The sequence below is a fragment of the Pan troglodytes genome, chromosome 15, assembly GCF_028858775.2.
Source record: "Pan troglodytes isolate AG18354 chromosome 15, NHGRI_mPanTro3-v2.0_pri, whole genome shotgun sequence".
NCBI lineage: Eukaryota > Metazoa > Chordata > Mammalia > Primates > Hominidae > Pan > Pan troglodytes.
The window spans coordinates 89,890,482-89,913,422 of record NC_072413.2 but is presented as its reverse complement, the minus strand read 5'-3'; the positions used below and the strand labels follow the sequence as shown (position 1 = coordinate 89,913,422).

The following is a 22,941-nucleotide window of genomic DNA, read 5'->3' as shown; positions in this document are numbered from 1 at the left end:
CACATTTGGCGAAACACTGGACTAGGTGATTTCTAAATTCTTTCCAGATGTAAAATTCTGCCCCCAGCAGCATTTTTTTAGTTCAGCAAATATTTATTGACTTGTCTCCTCCTTTCAGGGCTCTGGGTCAGCTAGGGTGTGAGGGTCAAGAAAAGACTGGGCTCAAATAGGCGGCCTTGAGTTCGTGTCCTGACTCATTCATGCTGACTACCAGGATAACCTTTGAGAAGTCCCCAAACCAAGAGAGGGTGATAGAAGCCTAATGAGGAAAGTCTCTGTAGAAGATGAGAGAGGTTGACTGTGCCAAATGCTGCTAAGAAGGTGTGAAGGATGAAGACTGGGAATGAGAAAGGATCGTTGGATTTGTCATTGAGGAGGTCATTGGTGACTTTGATGAGAGAGGCTTTAATGGAATAAAAGAGAAGGAAGCCTGATTGGAGTCAAGAACGGGAGGTTTGCAGGCAGAGCAGTGACCATAGACAGCAACTTCTGGGAAGTCTGTGGCAGAGGAGTGCAGAGAAGTGTGGAGAAGTACATTGCGTCAGTTGTTTTTTATTAGAATTTCCTCCACTACCACTAACACTGATTGGAAAAGCATTTATTAAGAACCCAATTGAGCAGGCACTTATGAGCAGACTCTTGACGCAACCCTTTAGTGTCAGCGAATATATTTTGGGGAGCTTACTTTATTATGGCATTTGGGTTTTTTGGGTTTTTTTTAATATGAGAGTCAAATTGTTCTGATTGAAGCTAACTCAGAGACATTATTAAAGCATAAAACTTATTGCCAGTTTTTTTGCTGAACTACAAGGGGCTAGGACTAGTGTGTGGGGGGCATCTCACTGGAGAAAACATTTCCTAAGACTGAGAACCAGTACCAGTTCCCACATGCAGGAGAGGATGGCTGTGTTTTTACTCCTTCTTTTCTCTCTACTTTTCCTTCTTCGTCCATCTCTTTTCTTTTATTTTCCTCTTTACGATCCATTCCGCCTCCATTATCCTCCTCGTTCTCTTTTGCTTCCTTTGCTTGGCACACGATGCCTTTATAGATGGGCTCCCATCTCATCCTCCACCCCCAGCCCAGCTCTCACTGTGCCCTCCTACGTGTTTTAACTGCTCCAGTGAAGCTCCCCCCGGCTCTCTGACTGTATAGTGCCTCTCATGTCTCTGTGCTCTTGCACGTGCTGTTCCCTACCTTCTTCTTTTGGCGAACTCCTACTCATTTGTATTAGGGTACTCACTAAGCCACTGTAACAAAGAGACCTTGAAAACGTTGGTTTAGATAGGAGATAATTTTATTTCTCTCTCATGCTGCAGTCCAGAGGCAGGTGGTTTTGGGCTGGTAGGGAGGCTCAATGTGTAGTTTTCAGCTCTGGTTCCAAAATGGCTGCTCTGGCTCTTACCATCACATCTGCATCCCAACTAGAAGGAGGAGAGAAGGGACAAGGGGACTATGCACCAATTCTGTTTAAAGGCATGACCCAGACATTGCGCATATTACATTTACTTATAACTCACTGGCCAGAACTTAGTCACATAGCCACACTTCACTGTGAGAGAGGCTTAAAAATGCAGTCTTTGGTTGGGAGAATAGATATTGGCAGATGATAGTCTCTGCTGCAGGATCCTTCTAGATCCATGTGGTGTCTTCTACTCCAGGAAGGCTGTTTCACCTGGGAGTGCCCCCATTCTTCTCTCCAGCATGACATTCACCATCCTGAGTTGGGATTACCTCGTCCCTTGTCTGTTCTCAACTAGACTGTAAACAGACAGGGCCTGTGTGTCATTTATCTTTGAATCCCTAGTACCGATACCAGTGTTGCCGCACTGGTATAGCATAAATGACTCCTGAGCAGAGGCATTGGGGGCAGTGGGACTCGGGCACTGTGCCTTTATGGGGGGAGGGAGGGCAAGGGTGGTCTGGCAGGTCAGCCAGCTGGTTGGCCCCACATGTAGCTCCCTCGCCTCCCTGCCTTCCTCACTGGAGACATCCAGGAAGCTGCTGGTGCCCACAGAGGGGTGGCTGGGAAAGGGCAGCCCCATTCCTCAGCCAGGTAAACATGCAATCCTGAAAAGTATTTAATCCAAATATTTATTTTAGGTTCATGTCATCGTATCTCTTACCAAGTCCAAAGGGTGATGGGGAGCAGGGTGTGGCTGTTTCAGCCCTGCACTGTTTGTGGGTGTGGCCCGCACTTCTAGACTCCCAGGGCATGTGGCCACCCCTCAACTGGGAGGTGGTATGTTTCAGGGCTCTTTCTCTCTTGCTCCCTCTCCCTCACCTCTATGGTCCCAGCAGGCTTTAGCCTCTTCCCCTCATTTCCTGGGCTTCCAGTTCCTGTTGGGTCGTAGCCTCCACACTATTTTCTGCTACACTGGGGTCGTCTGCTAGAGATGAGGAGCAGGGAGCTTTGGACCCTACTGGGGAAGAAGGGTGGGGAGAGGGCAGGAGATCGGCAGAGTGGGTTGGTCTGTGACCAAAAAGTTCATATTCTCAGTCGGGCATGGTCATGCCTATAATCCCAGCACTTTGGGAGGCTGAGGCAGGCAGATCACCTGAGGTTGGGAGTTCGAGACCAGCCTGGTCAACATGGCAAAACCCTGTCTCTACTAAAAATACAAAAATTAGCTGGGTGTGGTGGCACATGCCTGTAATCCCATCCATTCGGGAGGCCGAGGCACAAGAGTCACTTGACCCGGGAGGCAGAGGTTGCAGTGAGCCAAGATGGCACCACTGCACTCCAGCCTGGGTGACAGAGTGAGACTTTGTGTGAAAAAACAAACAAACAAACAAACAAAAAACTCGGCCAGGTGTGGTGGCTCACACCTGTAATCCTAGCACTTTGGGAGGTCGAGGCGGGCGGATCACAAGATCAGAAGATCGAGACCATCCTGGCCGACATGGTGAAACCCCATCTCTACTAAAAATACAAAAATTAGCTGGGCATGACGGCATGTGCCTGTAATTCCAGCTACTCGGGAGGCTGAGGCAGGAGAATCGCTTGAACCCAGGAGGCGGAGGTTGCAGTGAGCCGAGATCACACCACTGCACTCCAGCCTGGCGACAGAGTTAGGCTCCATCTAAAAAAAAAAAAAAAAAAAAAAAGCTCATATTCTTAGTCACCTACTGGCCTGTTTCTCGTAACTTGTTATTGTGAAAGAGCCAGCTGGCACTTCCGCACCTTGTCCTAGGAGGTTTTGGGCTCCAGAAATGTGTGTATGTGAGGGGCCCCTTCCCCTAGGTCATCGTCAGTGTCTAGACCTGTTCTCACCTGTTAGCAGCTTCATGACACACGCTGTTGTGTGTTCCCAGCCCTCTGCAGCGCCCTCACATGCTTGTTTGTGTGCCACATCTGCCCTCCTCTCTTGCCTGCAAGCTCTAGGGGGGCAGGTGATAGGAGTTCCATTTTAGACATAAGGAGGCTGCCATGCAGAAGGTCACTGATGTGTACCAGATCACCCTGGTGAGTTGTGATGGGATCGGAAGTGGTGGCAGGGTCCTCTCGCTGCAGGCATGGGAAGGGTGCACCTGCGTATTTCATGATCATGCTCTGCGAGTGACCCAGCTGGGAATGTTTGCTGCTGCTGATGGACTGATTGAGTCCAAGGGCTGAATTTGCACACCTGGGTATTCTCATGGCCAGCTTGAAAAATAGATTTCCTGGGTATCCCCTGAGAGGTCCTGTTGATGTCAATTTTCAGGCCAGGAAGGTGTATCTTTTCCCTTCTATGATGCTCCTCCCTCCTATGATTGTTGAGAATAAAGTTCTTTCCCATCTGGGATGTCAAGCTGTCCCGGGAGGAAAGAGGAAACATCACTTACTCCATCAGGCCAAGCACTTTGCTATGGACTGAATGTTTGTATCCCCCCAAATCCATATGTTGAAGCCCATTATCCACAATGTGACGTTATTACAAGGTGGGGCCTTTGGGAGGTGACTGCGTTTGGATGAGGTCACAGAGGTGGAGCCCCCACGTTGGGACTGGTGCCCTGATAAGGGGATGAAGAACCCTGAGCTTTCCCTCCGCCCTGTGAGGGCTCCCACCAGAACCTGACTGTGCTGCTTACCTGACCCTGGACTTCCAGCCTTGAGAACTGGGAGAAATAAAAGCCTCGTGTTTAAGCCACGTAGTCTATAGCACTCTTGTCAGAGCAGCCCCGCAGGACTAAGACACGCATAGTATGTTAGAACTTCTGGAAGTTGAGGACGCTTTCAAATCAGCCCTGGGCCACTGCTAGGATGGGACTAGGCCTCCAGGCACTGTGAGCCTCAGCCTGAGGCTCTGTGGGATTTGGAATTGTCAGCCAATGTCCGCTAGATATTCTTCATCCTCTGGGAATGAGAGATGGGCCACAATAAGGTAGATGGTGGACTTGTCTCTTCTGATGTGTCTGGTGGCTTAACTGAATTTCCCTCTTGCTTTCGGAAGAGTCTTAGAGTCAAGTATCTTCATTTCCAGTATAATTCGCTTTAATACTCTCTAGTATGCCAGGCACTGTGTGGGGTGCTTAAGCTATGATTGTGAATAAGGCCCTTTTCCTGCTTTCAAGAAACTGGAGGTTCCGATGCACATGGCTAAGTATATTGTAGGAAGTGAACGGCTATAAAACTAGACGTGTTTTGCCCATATGTGAGTAGGAAAGTAGGCTTAACTCGCAGTGTTGCCAAAGTATAAAGCGCATGCCTTGAGGGTTCTAGGGAGGAAATGTAAACTTGCCATTTTTGTGTTTTGAGGTGGTTCTGGAGGTTTAATATTTAGTGTACTTTCACCAGGGAGGGATTGGAGCTGCCAGACAACTGATGAGGTTATTACAATCATTTAGAGAAAAGACAGTGGGGACCTGGAGTCTTTGGGGTAGGGGATGTAAGGAAAGTAGGAAATTTGCAAGATTTTCAGAAGAACTGCCTGGCCTTGGCAATTGTATGAGAGTGGGACGTGAAGGGAAGATTTAAGGATGACTGTGGTCTCTAGCCTGGGCCACTGGAAAACGGTGGCACTGTTAACCGAGTCAGGGCTCTGGGAATGGAGCGCTGGCATGGGGAGCAGGTGGGAGGGGCAAGGAGTTCACAGACTATGATACAGGTCAGGATGGGTGAGGAATAGGCTCAGAGGGAATGAGAAGAAGGAGCCCTCGGGGAGATGGGGAGATTACAGGAGTCAGGATCCATAGCATATAGAAACTGTGTTCATGAGTACTCAGTTAAAAAAGGGATGCTCTGTGTTAGAGGAAGTATGTTGTCCTTTCTCCTCATTGGGATCTTTTGTACTTTTTGTTATCTCTTTATGGGTAGTGAGGAAATTGAGTTCATAGGAAATCAAAACCCCACCAGTGATCAAGGGAGGAGAACCTTCTGGAAGCACACAATGCCCTGGTCAAGGCATTGCAGCCATAGGCACCCAACTACTACAGGGTGGAGTTAAAGAAAGGCTCTGTCTGTACACCAGAAAAGCATTCTGTTTTGGCTAGACTGTGCTAGAGTCTTTAATAAGACTCCAAAAATAACAACTCTGTTATAACCAGCAGGCTTTATCTTAGAGAGAGAAGAATCCAGTTAAGAATCACTGCTTGATTTTTTTCCCCATTAAAAAAAAATAGTTTCAACTTTTATTTGAGATACAGGGGTACAGGTGCAGGTTTGTTGCCTAGGTATTTCGTGTGATGCTGAGGTTTGAGGTATGATGGATCCCATTACCCAGGTACTGAGCATAGTTCCCAGTAGTTAGTTTTTTGACCCATGCCTCCCTCCCTTCCTCCTCTAGTAGTCCCCAATGTCTATTGTGGCCATCTTCATGCTCAGTTCCCACTTATAAGTGAATATGCTGCTTGATTTTTGAAAACTTAAATTCCCTCTTAGACTCTCTTAAATATTGCAGTTACTTATGCACCAACCTAATAGTTTCTGAAACTCTGAGCAGGTTGCATGGATACAGAACCAAATCCCACTTGGAACAGTCTAGCACCTTGTTACTCAATGTGTGGTCCCTAAGCCAGCAGCATTGGCCTCATGTGGGAGCTAGTTAGGATTGTAGAACCCAATGAATTAGAATCTACATTTTAACAAGATCCCCACTGAGTCATACGCATATTAAAGTTTGAGAAGTATTGATTTGGCACAGTGGATTTTAGATACAGTTTTGCATTGGATTCATTTAGGTAAAATGTGTCATTAAAATAACACAGCTTTCCAAGCCTCAGCCCCGGAAATTCTGATTTAGTCAGGCAATTCTCTTGGGTAACCAGGTTTGGAAACTACTGGCTTCTAAAGATTCCAAAATTTCTGTCGATAGACAAATGGCAAAAATTTTAGTAAATGGAAATCTAGTTTGAACTCCACGTCTGTTTGCTTTACATTCATGATAATGGCCAAAGCCTCATGGCTTTTTGAAAAACAAAAACAAACAAACAAACAAAAAAACCCATGTCTAGATTGACATTAGACATGACTTGTCCCCTTCCTCTCAGGACATCTTGATGCATGATGCTCAAGAGGACATGTGTTTCCCCTGGCCCCGTGGCAGGGACCATACACTGGCAAAAGTTGAATGGGCTTGGCCAATTCACTGCCCAGTTTGAAAGCAACTAAAGTCAGCTGATGTTTACCAAGTGCTCTGGGGATGAAAGTAATTACCCAAGAACCAAACAATGTGATCTCCATTAGTTGCATAGTTTGTCTCTGTAGAAGATCATAGCTTGAAGGGGCCTTTCAGAACTCTGCTCCAGCTCTCGCTTTAGGGATAGAGAAAGAGAATCCATGGAGAGGTTGGGACCTGGATTCCAGCTGGTTTCATTCAAGAGGGAAGGATATTTTGTTGTTTGGAAAATGGATCACATATTTGTTGCCTAATCAGAGGCGCAAAATGAACAAACTTTGTATTCCATGCTTAATCTCAAGTGCTGGGGAAAGTGCTGTAAACACAGAAAGATCTGGCTCCTAGAGATTGGCCAGGACCGTAAGACACATGGAGTGCAGATGCCCTAGGAATTCGACAGCGAGTTCTCCAACGCTGAGATCTTTAATTAAACAGGTGTTTGGGAAGTAGGTCCTGTGTAGCTTCCAGCCTTGGCTGGGCTCGTCTTGCTGAAAAATGGCACCGACCCAGCCCAGCAGCAGGCCTGAAACTGGCTTCACTTGGAGGCGTAGGAATGTGCCATTGTTGTTTTCTTCTTTCTTATCAAGCCCCGTTAGCTTGAGCAAGGAAGGAACAAAAATGGGCTGGGAAAACATGTTATTTCACTGGGTAAAAATTTACTACCAAGGAAATGATTTTTGCCATATCCAAAAAAGGAAGAGTGGAGGCCTTGGAAAGGTGTGTCTTCCAAGGGCTCTTGGAAAGCTTCTCCCAGTGTCACCCAGTGAGAATGTTTCCCTTTGGCTGATGGCCGTTCTCACACAAGAACTGAGATATTCAGCCGACGTTAGGTACACAGGCTCACAAAGTCAGACCTTGCCTGTTCACAGTATTGGAGCAAAGAAGGCATGGGAAGAGGCAAGAATCAGATTGTGAAAAGGTTGATCATACATGGCCATTAGACACACGTACCTTTATGCTTTTGGATGCCTACAATTATAGAATCATAGATGGGCCCAGAGATGCCTGGGTGCAGAGGTGGAGATGGAGACTCCATGAAGGAATGTACCCTGGCTCTCCTTACCTCTTGCCCAGATCTCCCGCCATGTGCCTGGGGCTCAAGGGGGAGAAGTCCCTGGCTTTGGCTGTAGTTGAATCACAGAACTAACCATGCTTATAGCCCATGAAACCCCTGGGCTGTCATCCTGGTGTCTTTAGTGAATTCTAGAACAGCATCTGCAGGAGGCAGAGACCAACCTTCTTCTATCTTCCACAGTTGTCAGAAACATCACCTCCCCGGGGAAGGGAGCTATGTGCCAGGCAGTCAGGCTGGCACCTGTGCTCCTGTTAATTCATGAACTCTCACATCTACCTACGAGGCAGGCTACATCAGCCCTGTTGCAGAACACCCAAGGATTCAGTAAATTGCCCTGCCTTATTTAGTTACCAAATGTGGGAGCCTGGATTCACACCCAGCTCTGTCTGCTCCCAAAGTTCTTATTCTTTAACCTGCTAGTCTTTTCTGGGGAGTTCTCAGCCCTTTGGTGTATTTTTCTTTTAAACTTTGGTGCTTGGAGAATGACCTAGAAAATGTTCTCCCTATGGGCATGGGGAACCATTAGTGTTTTGTTTTGTTTTGTACAGTTTTTAAAGGACATTTTATTTCTGTTAGAATTTGTGTTATGAAAACAAAGTATTTTCAACTTTCAGGAATAAATGCTGAACTGTAAACACATATGTATATAATATGTGCATTCAAATATAACACATAGCTATCATACATATGCATGTTATTTATATTTGAACATATTTATGCATATTTAATGTGATATATTAAGTCTGTTATAACTGCCTATAGAGATTTTATTTAATAATCTGTGAGTTAATACTAAGATCATACTTGGAACCATTACTTTTATATGGGATAGAAAAGTGGGTTGTGTGATGTTTTCTGAGAACCAGCCCACTCCCAAGGGGAGGACATAAAATGGGCATAAATCTACAATGTAATACCCACGAAGCTGTCTGAGAACTCCATACAGTGAAGGAGAGGAGTGCCAATCACCACTGGCTTCCTCTGCAGAGTCCTGCTCCAAGGACTGGAACGGTCAGCAGATGTGTGGGCTGTGGCCCTTTCCTGTGCTGTCCGTGAGTCACAATGGAAGGTTCTGTTCATTTTGTTGTCCCCGAGATTGTTGGACAGTTGTATTTTGATGTGTTGAGGCCAGTTTCTTCATCTGGTGCCTTTGTAAGATCTTTTCTGTACTTGAAGGACATTCTTTTACTCCTTTAAAACACACCAGCCTGAGGGACATCCCTTTATTCCCCTTGTCTTTGCATATCTGCCCACGTAAAGCTTACTGTCTGGCTGGGGAATGTGAGACATAGCTAAGGGTATGAAATCCTAAAAGAGCTTCCCGAATATGTAGGCCACTGTCCTGGGGCCTGAAAGCCCTTTCTGTCTATGGCCTCCTTGGAAGGCATCGAGGAGGTGATATTGATGGGTTTTGATGACTTTCCTAAGTGAGCAGTTGTTTCAGATTGAGAAGGCCACTCTGTGGATGTCTCAAGGGAGAGGTGCCAGTGCAGGTGAGACTGCAAGGTCACCAGAGCTGTGCTGCTTGATGCAGATGACGACTTCTTCCTGGCAGGGGCAGTGCTGGGCTTTTCCAGGTTCTGGGAGAGCTGGTGAGCGCTTTCCTCCAGTTGCCAGGGTGCTGGTCATCTGGGCAGCAGATAGACACTGCCTCACCTGTGGGGAGCCAAGCCATGGTTGCTGTGGCAGAATCCTCCAAGTGCCCAGGCACCCGACTGGTGTGACAGCAGCCAGGAGGGAGCAGGGAGATGAGAGAACTCTCAGTAAAGTCTGCTTCTGGGTACCATACAGCGGGAGGGAATATGCTTGATGCCAGCTCTTCCAAAGGTCATGAAGGCTGGGGAGGACACACACACACACACACACACACACACACACACACACGAACACACAGCCGCTGTAGAGCATAAAGAATGAATGAATGGGGGCCGGGCACAGTGGCTTATGCCTGTAGTCCCAGCGCTTTGGGAGGCCGATGCGGGCAGATCACGAGGTCAGGAGATAGAGACCATCCTGGCTAACATGGTGAAACCCCATCTCTACTAAAAATACAAAAAAATTAGCCGGGCATGGTGGTGGGCACCTGTAGTCCCAGCTACTCGGGAGGCTGAGGCAGAAGAGTGGTGTGAACCCGGGAGGCAGAGCTTGCAGTGAGCTGAGATTGCACCACTGCAGTCCAGCCTGGGCGACAGAGCGAGATTCCGTCGCAAAAAAAAAAAAAAAAAAAAAAAAAAAAAAGAATGAATGAATGAATGAGTGAGCAAGTGAATGAATAAAGGATTGAATGCACCCAGCATTCTTTTCTCTTAGGGAACTCTTCCTGACTATTGCACAGGAAAAGAAAGCAGACCCTGTTTGCCCATGAGGATACTGACACTTGCTCAGGTTGTCATAGCTTGTACTTTTCCACTGATGCGGAAAGGGAGGCCCTGCCAAAGAATGTCCTTGGAGTGATTCAATGTATTTTTCCTTCTGTGATTTAAGTCAAATGTATTTAATGTAAGAAGTTCCGCTGTGAGCTGGAATGTGTGATGAGTCTTTCAGCCTCCCCCCGAGGAAGCCCACCGTGTGAACACTTCCAGTTTTAGCTCCATCAGGTGTGTAAGCTGACAGTGGTTGGCGTGGTGGTGGCTGTTTTTAAAGTACACACACCCAAATGGGCTTGTCAGCTAGTTGGCTGGAAAAACCTTTCTGGGGGCTGCGAGGGATTGATGTTTGCCGTTCATGTGTTCATTCATTCAATAGTTCTTGAACATTTACCAGGGACACAGCATTACACCAGGTGTGTTTTGAGGCTATAAAGATGAGCGATTCCGCCCCCCCCCCCCCGCCAAAAAAAACTTCAGGGACTTATTGACGTCTCAAAATATAGTTTCTATTAACAATTCATTAAACAAGTTAGTGAAAGTTAAAATTTTAATTTTAAAATCTGTATAAACAAAAGTGTCGTATAACTGAGTTAATTCTTTTTTTTTTTTTTTTTGAGATGGGGTCTTGCTGTGTAGCCTAGGCTAGAGGTCAGTGGTGCAGTCTTGGCTCACCATAGGCTCAACTTCCTGGGCTCAGGTGATCCTCCCACCTCAGCGTCCTGAGTAGCTGGGACTACAGGTGTGCGCCACCACACCCGATTAATTTTTTGTATTTTTAGTAGAAACAGGGTTTTGCCATGTTGCCCAGGCTGGTCTCAAACTCCTGGACTCAAGCAATCTACCCACCTTGGCCTCCCAACATGCTGGGATTACAGGCATGAGCCACTGCGCCTGGCTGAGTTAATTATTTAGTTCAGTAAAAGTGCTGGAGTTTTTAAAAGAGTGAACTTGAAGGATTTTGATTTTCGGCCTGAATACTTCGCACACATGCCCACGATGGGGCCCTTTGTGCCCTTCTGAGTCCAACCTGGCCTGCTGGCATGCGTCTGGTTTCTCTCTGTAGGACTTGGCAGGCACAGTTGTGTGGGATGCAAATTACGCAAGCACAGAGGCTTGGGAACTTGCTGCCACCAAGCCTCTCCAGTGATTCTTCTCCTGTGTTGGTCACCCTCACCCTTCATTCCCCTCAAGGCAGGAAAAAGAACAGAAATTCCTAAGGCAGTGTTGTTCCCAGCACACAATTGCCATCCATCACTCCCTGCTGGGAAAATGTAAATACGCACCAGCCGATAGTGGCACTATTTATTGTCATAGACTTCACCGTGGATTTGAGCAGGAGCAGCTTCTGGCCAAGCATTATTCACCAGCTCCCCTGGGAGGCTGTGCTCGGTGGGCAGAGCTGGATGGAAGGGAGGCAAAGGGGAGGCTGGAGTCCTTGCAGCTGAGAACGGGGCTGGGTCTTTGCCACTGAGGCTGCACATGCTTAACATCAGGGTGGAGTGGAGGCTGCCGTCATCTTGGCACTAGGTTCTTGGAGGTCATTCATGTTTAGAGGAGGGAAAGCCACTTCCATAGGATTCCCAGACAGCTGTCATTTTGGGGTAGGGTGGGGACTGATCAACGTTGTTAGTGTTGGGCTGTTGCAGGTGGATGGTGGATTTGTAGCCATATCACCTGAAGCCGAGGGACCACTGCTCACCCAGTTGAACGTTTTACTGAAGCTCACAAAGCCCTGTGCTACACAAGGCCCTTGTCCTCAAGGAGCTTGCACTTTTGGGTCTTAGACACCCCCATCCCCACCGTACGTATTCAAAGAAGCCAACTGAATGGATGATGATCAAGTCTGCAATCTGCAGTGTCAGGAGGCAGACAGCGTGGGAGTGGGGTCAGTAAAAAGCAACAAAAGCTCAGCCCTCCCTCAGCCCAGTCTGCCAGCTCCCCCCTGAATCTGCTTGGTCCTGGGTGGCATGACCTCTGTCAGACCTGCACGGAGTAGACTTAGAGTCAGGCAGGCAGGGAGGCCTGGACTCAGCTCTTGGCTTGGTGCTTACTAGCTCTTTCCACTCAGTTTTCCCATCTGTAAAATGGGGATTGTGAGCCCACCTCACAGGGTGATGTGAGAGTAAATACAAGTAACAAGGTAGGTGTCAGGCACATAACACAGGCTCAGTGAATTGCAGCTTTCAGTATTACTTCCGACTGTACCATGGTCCATTCGGTGAAGGTGGAGAAAAGGTGTAGATGAGCAAACCCTGATGCAGGAATGAAGAGGGGAGGGAAGGTGACCCACCAAGGTGCAGGTGAAGGCAGGGCTGACAAGGAGAAAAGGTTTTGGGGTCCTCTGGACCAGGCAGATCCAGGAGGCACTGTGGATCCTTGCGGAGTAAATTAATGTGTGAATATTTAATGAAAAGTCTCTTCCTTTAGGTCAAAGTGAGAGTGTGGCATCGGGAGGTCCATTTCAGGATCTTGGGTGCTCTCCCCTAAAGTGCAGTGCAGGGGAGAAAGGGGAGGAGGATGTTTCAGTTTCAACAAACAGTTCTGGGCACTGGCTGTCCACACCAGATGGCTTGGGAATGGCCATGAATATGGCTCGATATCTGTGCTCTGAAGCTCTAAGTTAAGAAGGGACCGAGGTAGATGCAAGTATCTTCATGCCACCAGACAGATGGCAGTGGGCTCTAGAGCAGCATAGAGAGACTTGCTGTGAGCAGAGGACAGACAGAGATTAGCCCCAGGAACTCTGGAGTGGAGTGAAGACTGGAGAGCTTCAGACCGAAAAATTTTCATGGGTGAATACCATTAAGCAACTGGACTGCCAGCTTCTGTTGGCTGGGAACTTATTTTTTTTTCTTTTTTTTGAGACAGGGTCTCACTCTGTCTCCCAGGTTGGAGTGAAGCCGTGCGATCTCGGCTCACTGCAGCCTCCACCTCCTGGGCTCAAATGATCCTCCCAGCTCAGTCTCCTGAGTAGCTGGGACTACAGGCGCATGCCACCAGGCCCGGCTAATTTTTAATTTTTAGTAGAGACGGGGTTTCACCATGTTGCCTGAGCTCGTCTTGAACTCCTGAGCTCAGATGATCCACCCATCTCAGCCTCCCAAAGTGCTGGGATTACAGGCGTGAGCCACCACGCCCAGCTGGGGACATTTCCTTTACTTCTGTTTTGTTCTCAGTGGTGTTTATCATAGTCCTGTGCACACAGTAGGTATGCAGCAGACCCCTGTTTAACATATGAATGAATAAGCCTAATACAAAATGGCTTTCTAAATCAAGTAATGGTTATTGTCAAGGTGATGCACCTTCAGAGAGCAATGGCATAGGATGGCAGAAGGATTCCTGAGGATAAGGGTTCCCTTCTTGGCCATTTCCCTTTGTGGATTTCTGGTGAGCAGACTACCTCAGCCTTCAGTAGAGGTCAGTGTCTCCTAGAGGTGCCCATCGGGGAAGCACTGCCACCTCCTTGGGTGTAACCTAGTGACCTTATTAACTGCCTCTCAGCCAAGACAAGCCACTGGCACCCCTGGTGGCTCCAGGGCTCTAGATGGATGTGAGTGACATTCTTTGGACTATGTCTGTATTACAGATGTGGACGAGTGTGCAACAGATTCCCACCAGTGCAACCCCACCCAGATCTGCATCAATACTGAAGGCGGGTACACCTGCTCCTGCACCGACGGATATTGGCTTCTGGAAGGCCAGTGCTTAGGTAACAGCTCTATGGGGGGTCACAGGGACTCTTGGAAGTTAACGGTTGCCAGGGGCATTTTGAGGTATGGGCATAGCTGGCTGCCTGAGGGTAGTAAGCTTTTCTTTGCTAGGGAGGGCGGGAGGGGTGGAAGGCTATTGAACTCACATGTGTAACCACCCTTGAAAATCAATTGCCATCATCGCCATCTTGTCATCATTATAGTTTTTGAATGTATTTATTTATTTTTGAGACATAGTCTCACTGTCCCCCAGGCTGGAGTGCAATGGCGCAATTTCGGCTCACCGCAACCTCCGCCTCCTGGGTTTGAGTGATTCTCCTGCCTCAGCCTCCCGAGTAGCTAGGATCATAGGCATGTGCCACCACACCCAGATAATTTTTGTATTTTTTGTACAAACGGGGCTTTTGCCATGTTGGCCAGGCTGGTCTTGAACTCCTGGGCTCAAGTCATCTGCCCGCCTCAAAAGTGCTGAGATTACAGGCGTGAGCCACCACGCACGGCCTTGAATGGCTTTTTTTGTTTTTTTTTTTTTTTGATATGGTGTCTCCCTCTGTTGCCCAGGCTGGAGTGCAGTGGCACGATCTTGACTCATTGCAATCTCTACCTCCTGGGTTCAAGTGATTCTCCTGCCTCAGCCTCCTGAGTGAGTAGCTGGCGTTACAGGCATGTGCCACCATGCCCAGCTAATATTTGTATTTTTTATAGAAACAGGGTTTTGCCATGTTGGCCAGGCTGGTCTCGAACTCCTGGGCTAAAGTGATCTGCCTGCCTCAGCCTCCCAAAGTGCTGAGATTACAGGTGTGAGCCACCATGCCCAGCCTCAAATATATTTTTTAAGGGCTATAGTTTTGGATGTATTTTTTAAGTTTGATTTTACCTTGACTTTCTTCCTGTCTTCACGAAGTTTATATCCAGGCCAGGAAGTGACAGAGGTGAGGATGATTTTGCTTTAGTTAGAAATAATGCTAAGAGAAGGGAACACTTTCGCTTAGTCACAGAAATGTGGCAAGTCTTGAATGTGGATCAGTAGATCCTGATCTTACATCAGTTCCTTTCAACACCCTGTCTTTGCCCTTCCCCCCCCACCACCACACCCACCCCACCGGCTATGGCCTTCCATTTTACTCCTGAGGAGTCAGTCGTCAGCAATTGAGAACTGCCTTTGCGGTTAGCATCTGCTATCTGATCTTTCTGTTTATTTTACTGGAAGGTTATTTTCCTTTCTTCCCCTCTAGTTTTGGGTTTAGCCAAGTGAGTGAATTCACAGCAAACTCTAGCTGTCACTTCAATTTCTAATTCTAGGGTGTGATTTCTGTGCTGTGTTTTCTAGAAAAGGCCCGGCCAGTTTAAATTCTCTAAGACACCATTCTGTTGCCTGAAAGTCAGTCCTGGAGGAGTTGAGAAACAGATCCAAACGAAATCATGGAAACAAAGAAAAGCTACCTCTTTCCAAGTTTCTTGATTGAGGCTGAGTAGGTCTGCCCTCAAGCCCCGTCCGAAGCATCCTTGAGGCCTAGATTGGCTTGATTCTCCTTTCCAGGCTTGCACATGGGCGTCTGTGAATATGACAGTCACTGTGCATTCAAACCAACCTCTGCTATAATGGAAAATTTGATGCTACTTATTTGAACATAAGCAGATCAGTGAGAGAGAGTTATTTGTACAGGAACTTAATATGTCGAATTTCAGAGCTGGAAAGGATGTTGAATATTATGTCATCCAACTTTTATAGCATCGCAGACTGAGACTCAAAGAGAAAGAACATTTTAGACAAAGTGAGTTGGGTCTAACTTCCAAGTCTCCCGTGTCTCAGTCTAGTTTTTTTTTTTTCCCACCGCAAGGGGCGCTGGAGTGGTAGGGGGAGACCGGGATATACCAGCCCTGTTACAGAAACCCTCTGACGTGAGGGGTGCCAGCAACTCGGACATTCCTCTACCTGGGAGGGTTGTTCTCTTCCTGGGAGCATGGAGCTGTGGGAAGGATGCTCATGGATGCCTAGCATGGTACCATGTGGCCCAGCCACTCATATTCACATCTGAAAGGAAGACGTCGCCTAATTATGGCTGAACTCCTGCCCTCCCCTGGCTAAACTCGCCTTTCCCTTTCAAAATGCAAGTTCCATAGCCACACACTGTCTGTTCTGTGTACCACTGAAGATGCTGCTTTTGCAGAAAAATGAGGGGTCAGGGGGGCTGCCTTTTTTCCAAGGTATCCCTAGTGAAGGGTACCCTCTCCAGCCCCTGCTGCCTGCCTGGCCTTGGTGATGTGCCCAACTGCACTCTGGGAAGAAGTCAGGGCCAGCCGCTGTACAGCCAATGGGCCCTCTGTGCAAGAGCTGCTCTGCACTCAGGGGCAGTGCAATGGCCAGGTTAGAAGTAGCCGGGACTTAGAGACAAAACAGAATCACAGGACAGGGCACAGAATCTGAGAAGGGCTGAACAATAGGTAAGGGATCAAGATGGATTTGGGAGGTGGAGTCCTTCCTGGCAGTAGGTAGAAACCAGGCACAAGGACTGAGGCTCTAAGCCGGCCTCCAGAGTCCTGGGTGGCCCCTGGTTCCAAAGGAACAGGGGGACCAGGGAGGAAACCTGGTTAGATTGGGGGAGGTGGGGATAAGGACCAGTTCCAGCTACAGTCAGATCAACTGGTCACAGCAGGAGCCTGTATTGGTGCCATCTCAGAATCTGCCAGGAGGCTGGTGATTTCATTCACTACCCTTACCCCACAGGAATGAATTCTCCAGCCCATTATCACATCAGCTTGGGGTGTTGAGAAGTGCTTTCCCAATGACATCAGGCTCCCCATTGATGGATACATATTACAGGGAGGTCACATTGCCCAGCCTTGCTGAAAGGATCCATTCACCCACAGTGCCGCCGCTTTCCCTGGCAAGGCCAGCTGTGGCTTGGAAGAGGTGTGTTTATCCAGAGTTTTATGTTCACTCTGGTGCAAGGAGGAGATTCAGGGTGAATTCCAGTGCCCTCATGTTTCTGGATTCATGGGTCTCCAGGGTCATGCTGCCCAGCTCGTCCCAGCCTAACTGGCTCTTGTTCCTGACAGCTGGACATATTCATTGTTCATGGAGCTGGCAAGGAGCCTATTGGAGTGATGCTATGGATTCTTCTTACATGTTAAGAAGAATCCTGGGCAGTGGAGCCTCTATATGGAATCTTTGAGTTGAATCTTAACATTGGATAAATCTTAAGAGCTGGGTATTCTCAAATCTTAGAGCTGGGAAAAATGGGAGAGTCCATCTTGGATAAACCTTAGTGTTGAATCTTAGAGCTGGGTAAAATTGGAGAGCTCATTTTGCCCAACATCCCAATCGAAGCAGAAATTTCTTCTGCAACTTTTAGGATAGGTTCAGGTATTTATGGGACTGAGATGGGTCGAGGAGGGGAAAGATTGTGGGGAGATTATTGAGCCTTGTAATCGAGACAGCATCTCCATCCGTGACACTCAGTAGGCACTGTCTTGGCTCCTGTTCCCATTTGCTTCCGTTCATGATCCTGTTTGGGAAGAGCAAGGCAATCATGCCACGCTAGTGGGGGCATCATTGAGTGAGGAGACCTGTCTCACTTTGCTTGCATTTCTGTTTCCAGACATTGATGAATGTCGCTATGGTTACTGCCAGCAGCTCTGTGCGAATGTTCCTGGATCCTATTCTTGTACATGCAACCCTGGTTTTACCCTCAATGAGGATGGAAGGTCTTGCCAAGGTATGTGACGCGCATGATAACTTGGACATGATGTGAGACACTAGCTGCAGCCTTCTTCAGCACCTGGCAGCTTATGTTTGTGGGAAATACTGCTGCTACAGTATATTCCCATTCCTTGCCACTGCCTGCCCATCCCCATTACTACAGAAACGTGAGACCTGAACCTTGCTATGCGAAGCATCTCAAAAAGTGCTCTGAATATGGCTGAGGGTAGGACTCCAATCCTCCACTGGCTGGGAGTGTACAGTTTCATGGATTCGCTTCTTTTCTGTGTCTGCTATCCAGAAGTAGCCTTGCTGGCTTTCTTGCCTAATCAGAAATTTGGTTGCATGTCCTATAGCCTAAGTTCAGTTCCTGAGGCCTGAGGAGGGTTGGTCAGGGTCCCTGGCCCTCCAAGAATCATAAAATAAACACATCCACGCTAGGCAGGGGTGTTGTGGGCGATTCTGAGGCCTCTCGCTATACTTTTCCCTCCAACCTGTGCCAGGATGGCCTGTTCCTCAGCAAAGGGTCTGGTGGTGGTGGTAACATCCCCTGCTACTCAGCGTGCCCCCACAAAACCAGACTGAAACAAAGGCATTTTGTGGTTTTCACATGATCATTTGAAATACTGATAAGTAAGAAAAACAAGTTGCATGCCTATTGTGGTTTCCATCTGAAGGTTTCTTCTGCTCAGGAAGTGAATGGGGGACTTAAGACCCAAGGAATTAGCGCAAATCCTGCTTTGGCCCCCGACTTCCCCCTCAACTTCCAGCTCCCGGCCCAGGCCTCCAGCCCCTGGCAGCTGCTTGGCTCAGGTTGGAGTTGGAGGCAGTGCTGCAGACGCAGAATGAGGTCTTTGTCTGGAGACCTCAGGCTTTGCAGGGCCCATTTCCTTGTTTCATTCACCCTTGGAGTTCTGGCTGGCAGGCTCCTGGCCATTGAGTTTGGAGGATATTAGGTCTCCTTTACTTTAATTGTATCTAAATCATCGGTAAATAGGAAGGCATCAGTGTTAAAGAGTTTGATCCTGGATTCTTTCTAAGTCTCTCCTCCAAAGCTTGTTCTGCTAATTGTTCCAAGAATTCTGGACTGTGTTCCTCACGCCAAAAGAGGTCATTTTCTTCTGAGAGTAGACACCAGGCCAGGAGGTTGAGGAAGCGGATAAACAAGGGCCCTTCCTTCCCACTGGAGCAGGAGGGGGCGCCTGGCTCCCTTGCTGCTGTGATAAGCAGCTTAGGGCAGATGCAGGCTTCTCTGTGCCAACGCCTGGGATTGGAGGTGCCAGCCACAGGCTGGCACAGTGCCCCCAGTACCTCCTGAGGCATAGCCATGCCCAAGCCAAAAGGCGCCTGCGTCTTTCAGGCCTCTGAGGGACAGGTGTGTGACAAAGAGCAGATAATACACCTGGCAGTGCCAAGTCCACAGCATAATAAAGCAGCAGGCCCGGCACCCAGGCCTGGGTATGGGCACTCAGCCACTGGGATGCTGCATCAGCAGGGCCCATGGGCAGCACAGGGTGTCGCATACTCTAGTGAGCTTTTGCAATCCTGACTCTTCGTATGTGGAAGAGTGCTGTACACGCTAGAGCATTGTCACGTCTGTTCATCTCACTGAACCCAAATAATAAATAGCCTCGTGAGGTCAGCAGGCAGGTGTTTGTGGCTCTGCTTCACTGAGGAAATCAAGGCTCAAAAAGGTTAAGCAACTTGGCCAAAGTCACACAGCCACGTGGTAGCAGATCTGAGAGTAAAACCAGGGGCCCAGACTTCTTGTCCAACAGGTTGGAGTGGGGCCCTGTGTGCCCTCAGCAGATTCAGAAAGGCATTTGGAAAGGGCTGGCAGGAAAGGGCAGTGAGAACCCCAGGGGGGCAGAATCATTTTGGTCGCCCTGCTCTTCAGAAGCTGCTGAGAGCGGTGAGGGGGTGGAATGAATTCATTCACCTCCGAGTGGCCAGCGCCTGGCCAGAGGCTGAGGCCACCAGCCCTAACACTTGCCGGCACTGTCCTGTCTGAACTTGCACTCAGTGGCTTAGCACAGTGGACATTTTCCTACCCCCTCCTGTCCCCGGTGGGGAAACCCCAACCTCCCACGGGCACTGGTGGGGGCCAGTGTCTTGCTAGACCCTCTCTCTACAGCTGTTCATTTATTTGTTTTCTCCCTGAGAGCTCCAGAGATGCTAGGAGGCAGGAACTTTGTGGCCATGGGATTAGCCTCCCCTGTAAGAAAAGCCTCTCAGTCTGCTCATCGTGAGGGCTTTTAGCTCTGAAAACACTGACATCTCTTTTCAGAGGCCTAAGAGGTTTACCTGGGCTTGGGAAGAGGATAGAAAATCTCTCAATTGGAACTTTGGCCATTGGTGTATGGAGCATTGTGGGATGGTGCTTACAATGGGTCAACCAATGCCAGTGGGAAAGAGGCTCTTCCCTGCCCTGCCCGCACGATGAGCTGTGCAGAATGAATCTTGGTTTTTGTGGAAAAACCCCTGACTCATGTTCCAGTTCCCATTGTGTGTCCTTGTTAGCTGGTGGACTTGGGTACACCTCTCAATCTTCAAAAACAATTGTGTGTGTGTGTGTGTGTGTGTGTGTGTGTGTGTGTGTGTGTATTTTTTTTTTTTTTTTTTTTGAGACAGAGTCTAGCTCTGTCAACCAGGCTGGAGTGCAGTGGCATGATCTCAGCTCACTGCAACCTCTGCCTCCGCGGTTCAAGCGATTGCCTTGTCTCAGCCTCCCAAGTAGCTGTGATTACAGGCACCTGTTACCACGCCTGGCTAACTTTTTTGTATTTTTTTAGTAGAGATGGGACTTCACCATGTTGGTCAGGCTGGTCTCGAATGCCTGACCTCAGGTAATCCACCTGCCTTGGCCTCCCAAAGTGCTGGGATTGCAGGTGTGAGCCACTGCACCCGGCCTATAATTTTATTTTATTTTATTTTTGAGACAGGGTCTCACTCTGTCACCCAGGCTGGAGTACAGTAGCATGATCTCAGCTCACTGCAGCCTCAATCTCCCAGGCTCAAGTGATTCTCCCTCCTCAGCCTCCTAGGTAGCTGGGACCTCAGGCGTGTGCCACATCACCTGGCTAATTTTTAAATTTTTTGAAGAGATGGGGTCCCACTATGTTGCCCAGGCTGGTCTCAAACTCCTGGGCTCAAGCGATCCACCTGCCTCAGCCTCCCAAAGTGCTGGGATTACAGGCATGAGCCACTATGCCTGGTCCTTCAAAAATGCTTAAACAATCTTATTGATGCATAATCAGTGTATAATAAACTGCACCATGATTTTATTAATTTTGACATACGTGTACCCGCATGAAACCACCACCACCACACTCAAGATAATGGATTTCCCATTAGTCCTTGTGTCCCTTGGTGGTCTTCTCCTTAACCTACTTAACCTCTAAAGTGGGGCAATGGTCCTCGTTGTAAGGATCAAGTGAGTGCAGGATCCTTTCCTAATGAGCAAAGTTATTTATGCATAATAAATATATTATTAGAATCATCATGGTTATTTGTTAACCTGAAACTTCCAAGTCAGTGAGGGTGAGGGGTGTTCACTGATGGAATGCAACCGGTGATGGAAGGAGCAGGTATTGCCTGGAAATTCCTGGCGTGGGGGGGTGCGTTGGAGCATAGACTTACTAGCAGGTGTATATGCGTATATGTTTATATCATGTGTATACATATAGTTTCCACCTTGCCTGACTTTTGACCCCAGAAGGGACATGTGGATGGAGGCCCCGGTCCTTAAGTGAACACTTTTGGATCTAAGATCATGCTCCCAAAGGTCCTGGGTGGAGAGCCTTGGTACCTGGGACTCTGGTCTCCTGGTGGTGGTAGATTTCGTTGCTGGTGCTTTTTCTGCCTAGTTATTGTGGCTGTTCTGTTGGGAGGACAGTCAGCAATGTGCCTTGGCTTTCCACAGATGTGAACGAGTGTGCCACCGAGAACCCCTGCGTGCAAACCTGCGTCAACACCTACGGCTCTTTCATCTGCCGCTGTGACCCAGGATATGAACTTGAGGAAGATGGCGTTCATTGCAGTGGTAATGGGCTTTGGCATTGGAAACTTCCACCTGTACTTGGGGCCTGGGCAGGGGTTGAAGGGCAAGGGCTTCCTTCATAGGTGTTTCCTCTCATTTCCTGGACACATGTCCAGTTTGGGACATCCTCCAGGGCAGTGGGGTCAGAATCACACAGAACAGAGATGAGTCACTTCCCAAAAGGTGAGGTGGAGTCTCATCTTCCTTGTCATCTGACCCTTGATGCAAAAATTAATGGGGCTACCTTCTAGGACAGAGGTGGGGTTGAAGAGGGAGAGCAGTCACCCAATTTGGCATGTTGGTTTGAGAGCTGTCTGTCCTTACCCAGCACCGACTCAAGTCTTGGGGATATCACAGAAAGTACTTACAGAGGGCAGTGACCCAGGAATAATAGCATGTCTTATCGGGTAGGGTTGGGGGGAACATTGAATGAATGAGATCATGTATGGAAGCACACATGTTCTGTGAACTTCTGAAATCTCTACAAATAATCAGTGCCTCACTCCAGGCCTGGCACCCAGGGAACATGCAAAAAAATAGTTCTCGAATCAATGGATAAATGATTGAATGTTGAATGAATGAAATCGTAATAATTTGTTGTGAGAACATAGATATGATGGGTTAGTTGACCTTTTATAAATTCCTTCCAAGCCCAAGGAAATATGATTTTCTGCCCACACTAGTTTATGGACTCTATTATAATTTTCTTATTAACTCCCTCTTTTTTTCCCCAGAAAGTTAAATTTTTTTTCTTAGTTAGAAAAATATTATTGGATTGTAAACTCCTTGAGAATAGGGGCCACCTCTTACTCACATTTATCTCTGTAGCATTCCACATAGAGCCACACACAACTCCTTTTCTTTCTTTCTCTCTCTTTCCCTTTCTTGCCTTGTTTTTTGTAAAGTTTAAAGTACACTCCATTTCAGCCACTTCTGGCATCATCCGTAGTTGTGAATTTGCAAAGTCTAAATTAATAATGCTTCACTGTGCTTTCAAAATAAGTGGGCCATACACTAGGGCGTGAAAAATCTTTTTGTCCTGCAAAATGGAAAGTTTCCTAATCCGGGTTTTATTGTAACAGGAACTGACCCAGGTCATGAATGGAACTTGTGTGATAGTCTCACTGACGACTGAAGTGTTCTGGGGACAGCGTCCCATGAAACAGATGAACACCTCTCCCTAGGGCCAGGACAGTCAGAGCCACAAGCAGGAAGTTCCAGAGAGCCTTGGGCTGATTAAATATAAGGCCCAGAAACAGAAATAAAATACCCTCAGGCATGAAAAGCCACTTTCTTCCTAGATTTCAGTTCCCTCCATGGCACTCCTTGGGGAGTTGGGGCCAAGGAACTAAGAAGTGTGGAAAATCCAACATTATGTGGTGAGATGATTTGTTTCTCCAGAATCCTCCGTTAATCCACAGGCGTTTATTGCCCTACTGCATAGGCCATAT

At 47.9% G+C, this 22,941-nt stretch overlaps 1 protein-coding gene across 6 annotated transcripts in view; it reads left to right on the top strand.

Moving 5' to 3' along the window:
* FBLN5 (fibulin 5) overlaps positions 1-22,941 on the top strand; it is a 79,003-nt gene that overhangs the window by 39,707 nt on the left and 16,355 nt on the right. For all 6 annotated transcript variants that reach the window (XM_054665795.2, XM_063793084.1, XM_024348867.2 and 3 more), the window contains 3 exons: positions 13,625-13,747; positions 17,351-17,467; positions 21,374-21,493. In XM_054665795.2, the coding sequence (XP_054521770.1) occupies positions 13,625-13,747; positions 17,351-17,467; positions 21,374-21,493 (360 nt within the window). The remainder of the gene's footprint in view (positions 1-13,624; positions 13,748-17,350; positions 17,468-21,373; positions 21,494-22,941) is intronic.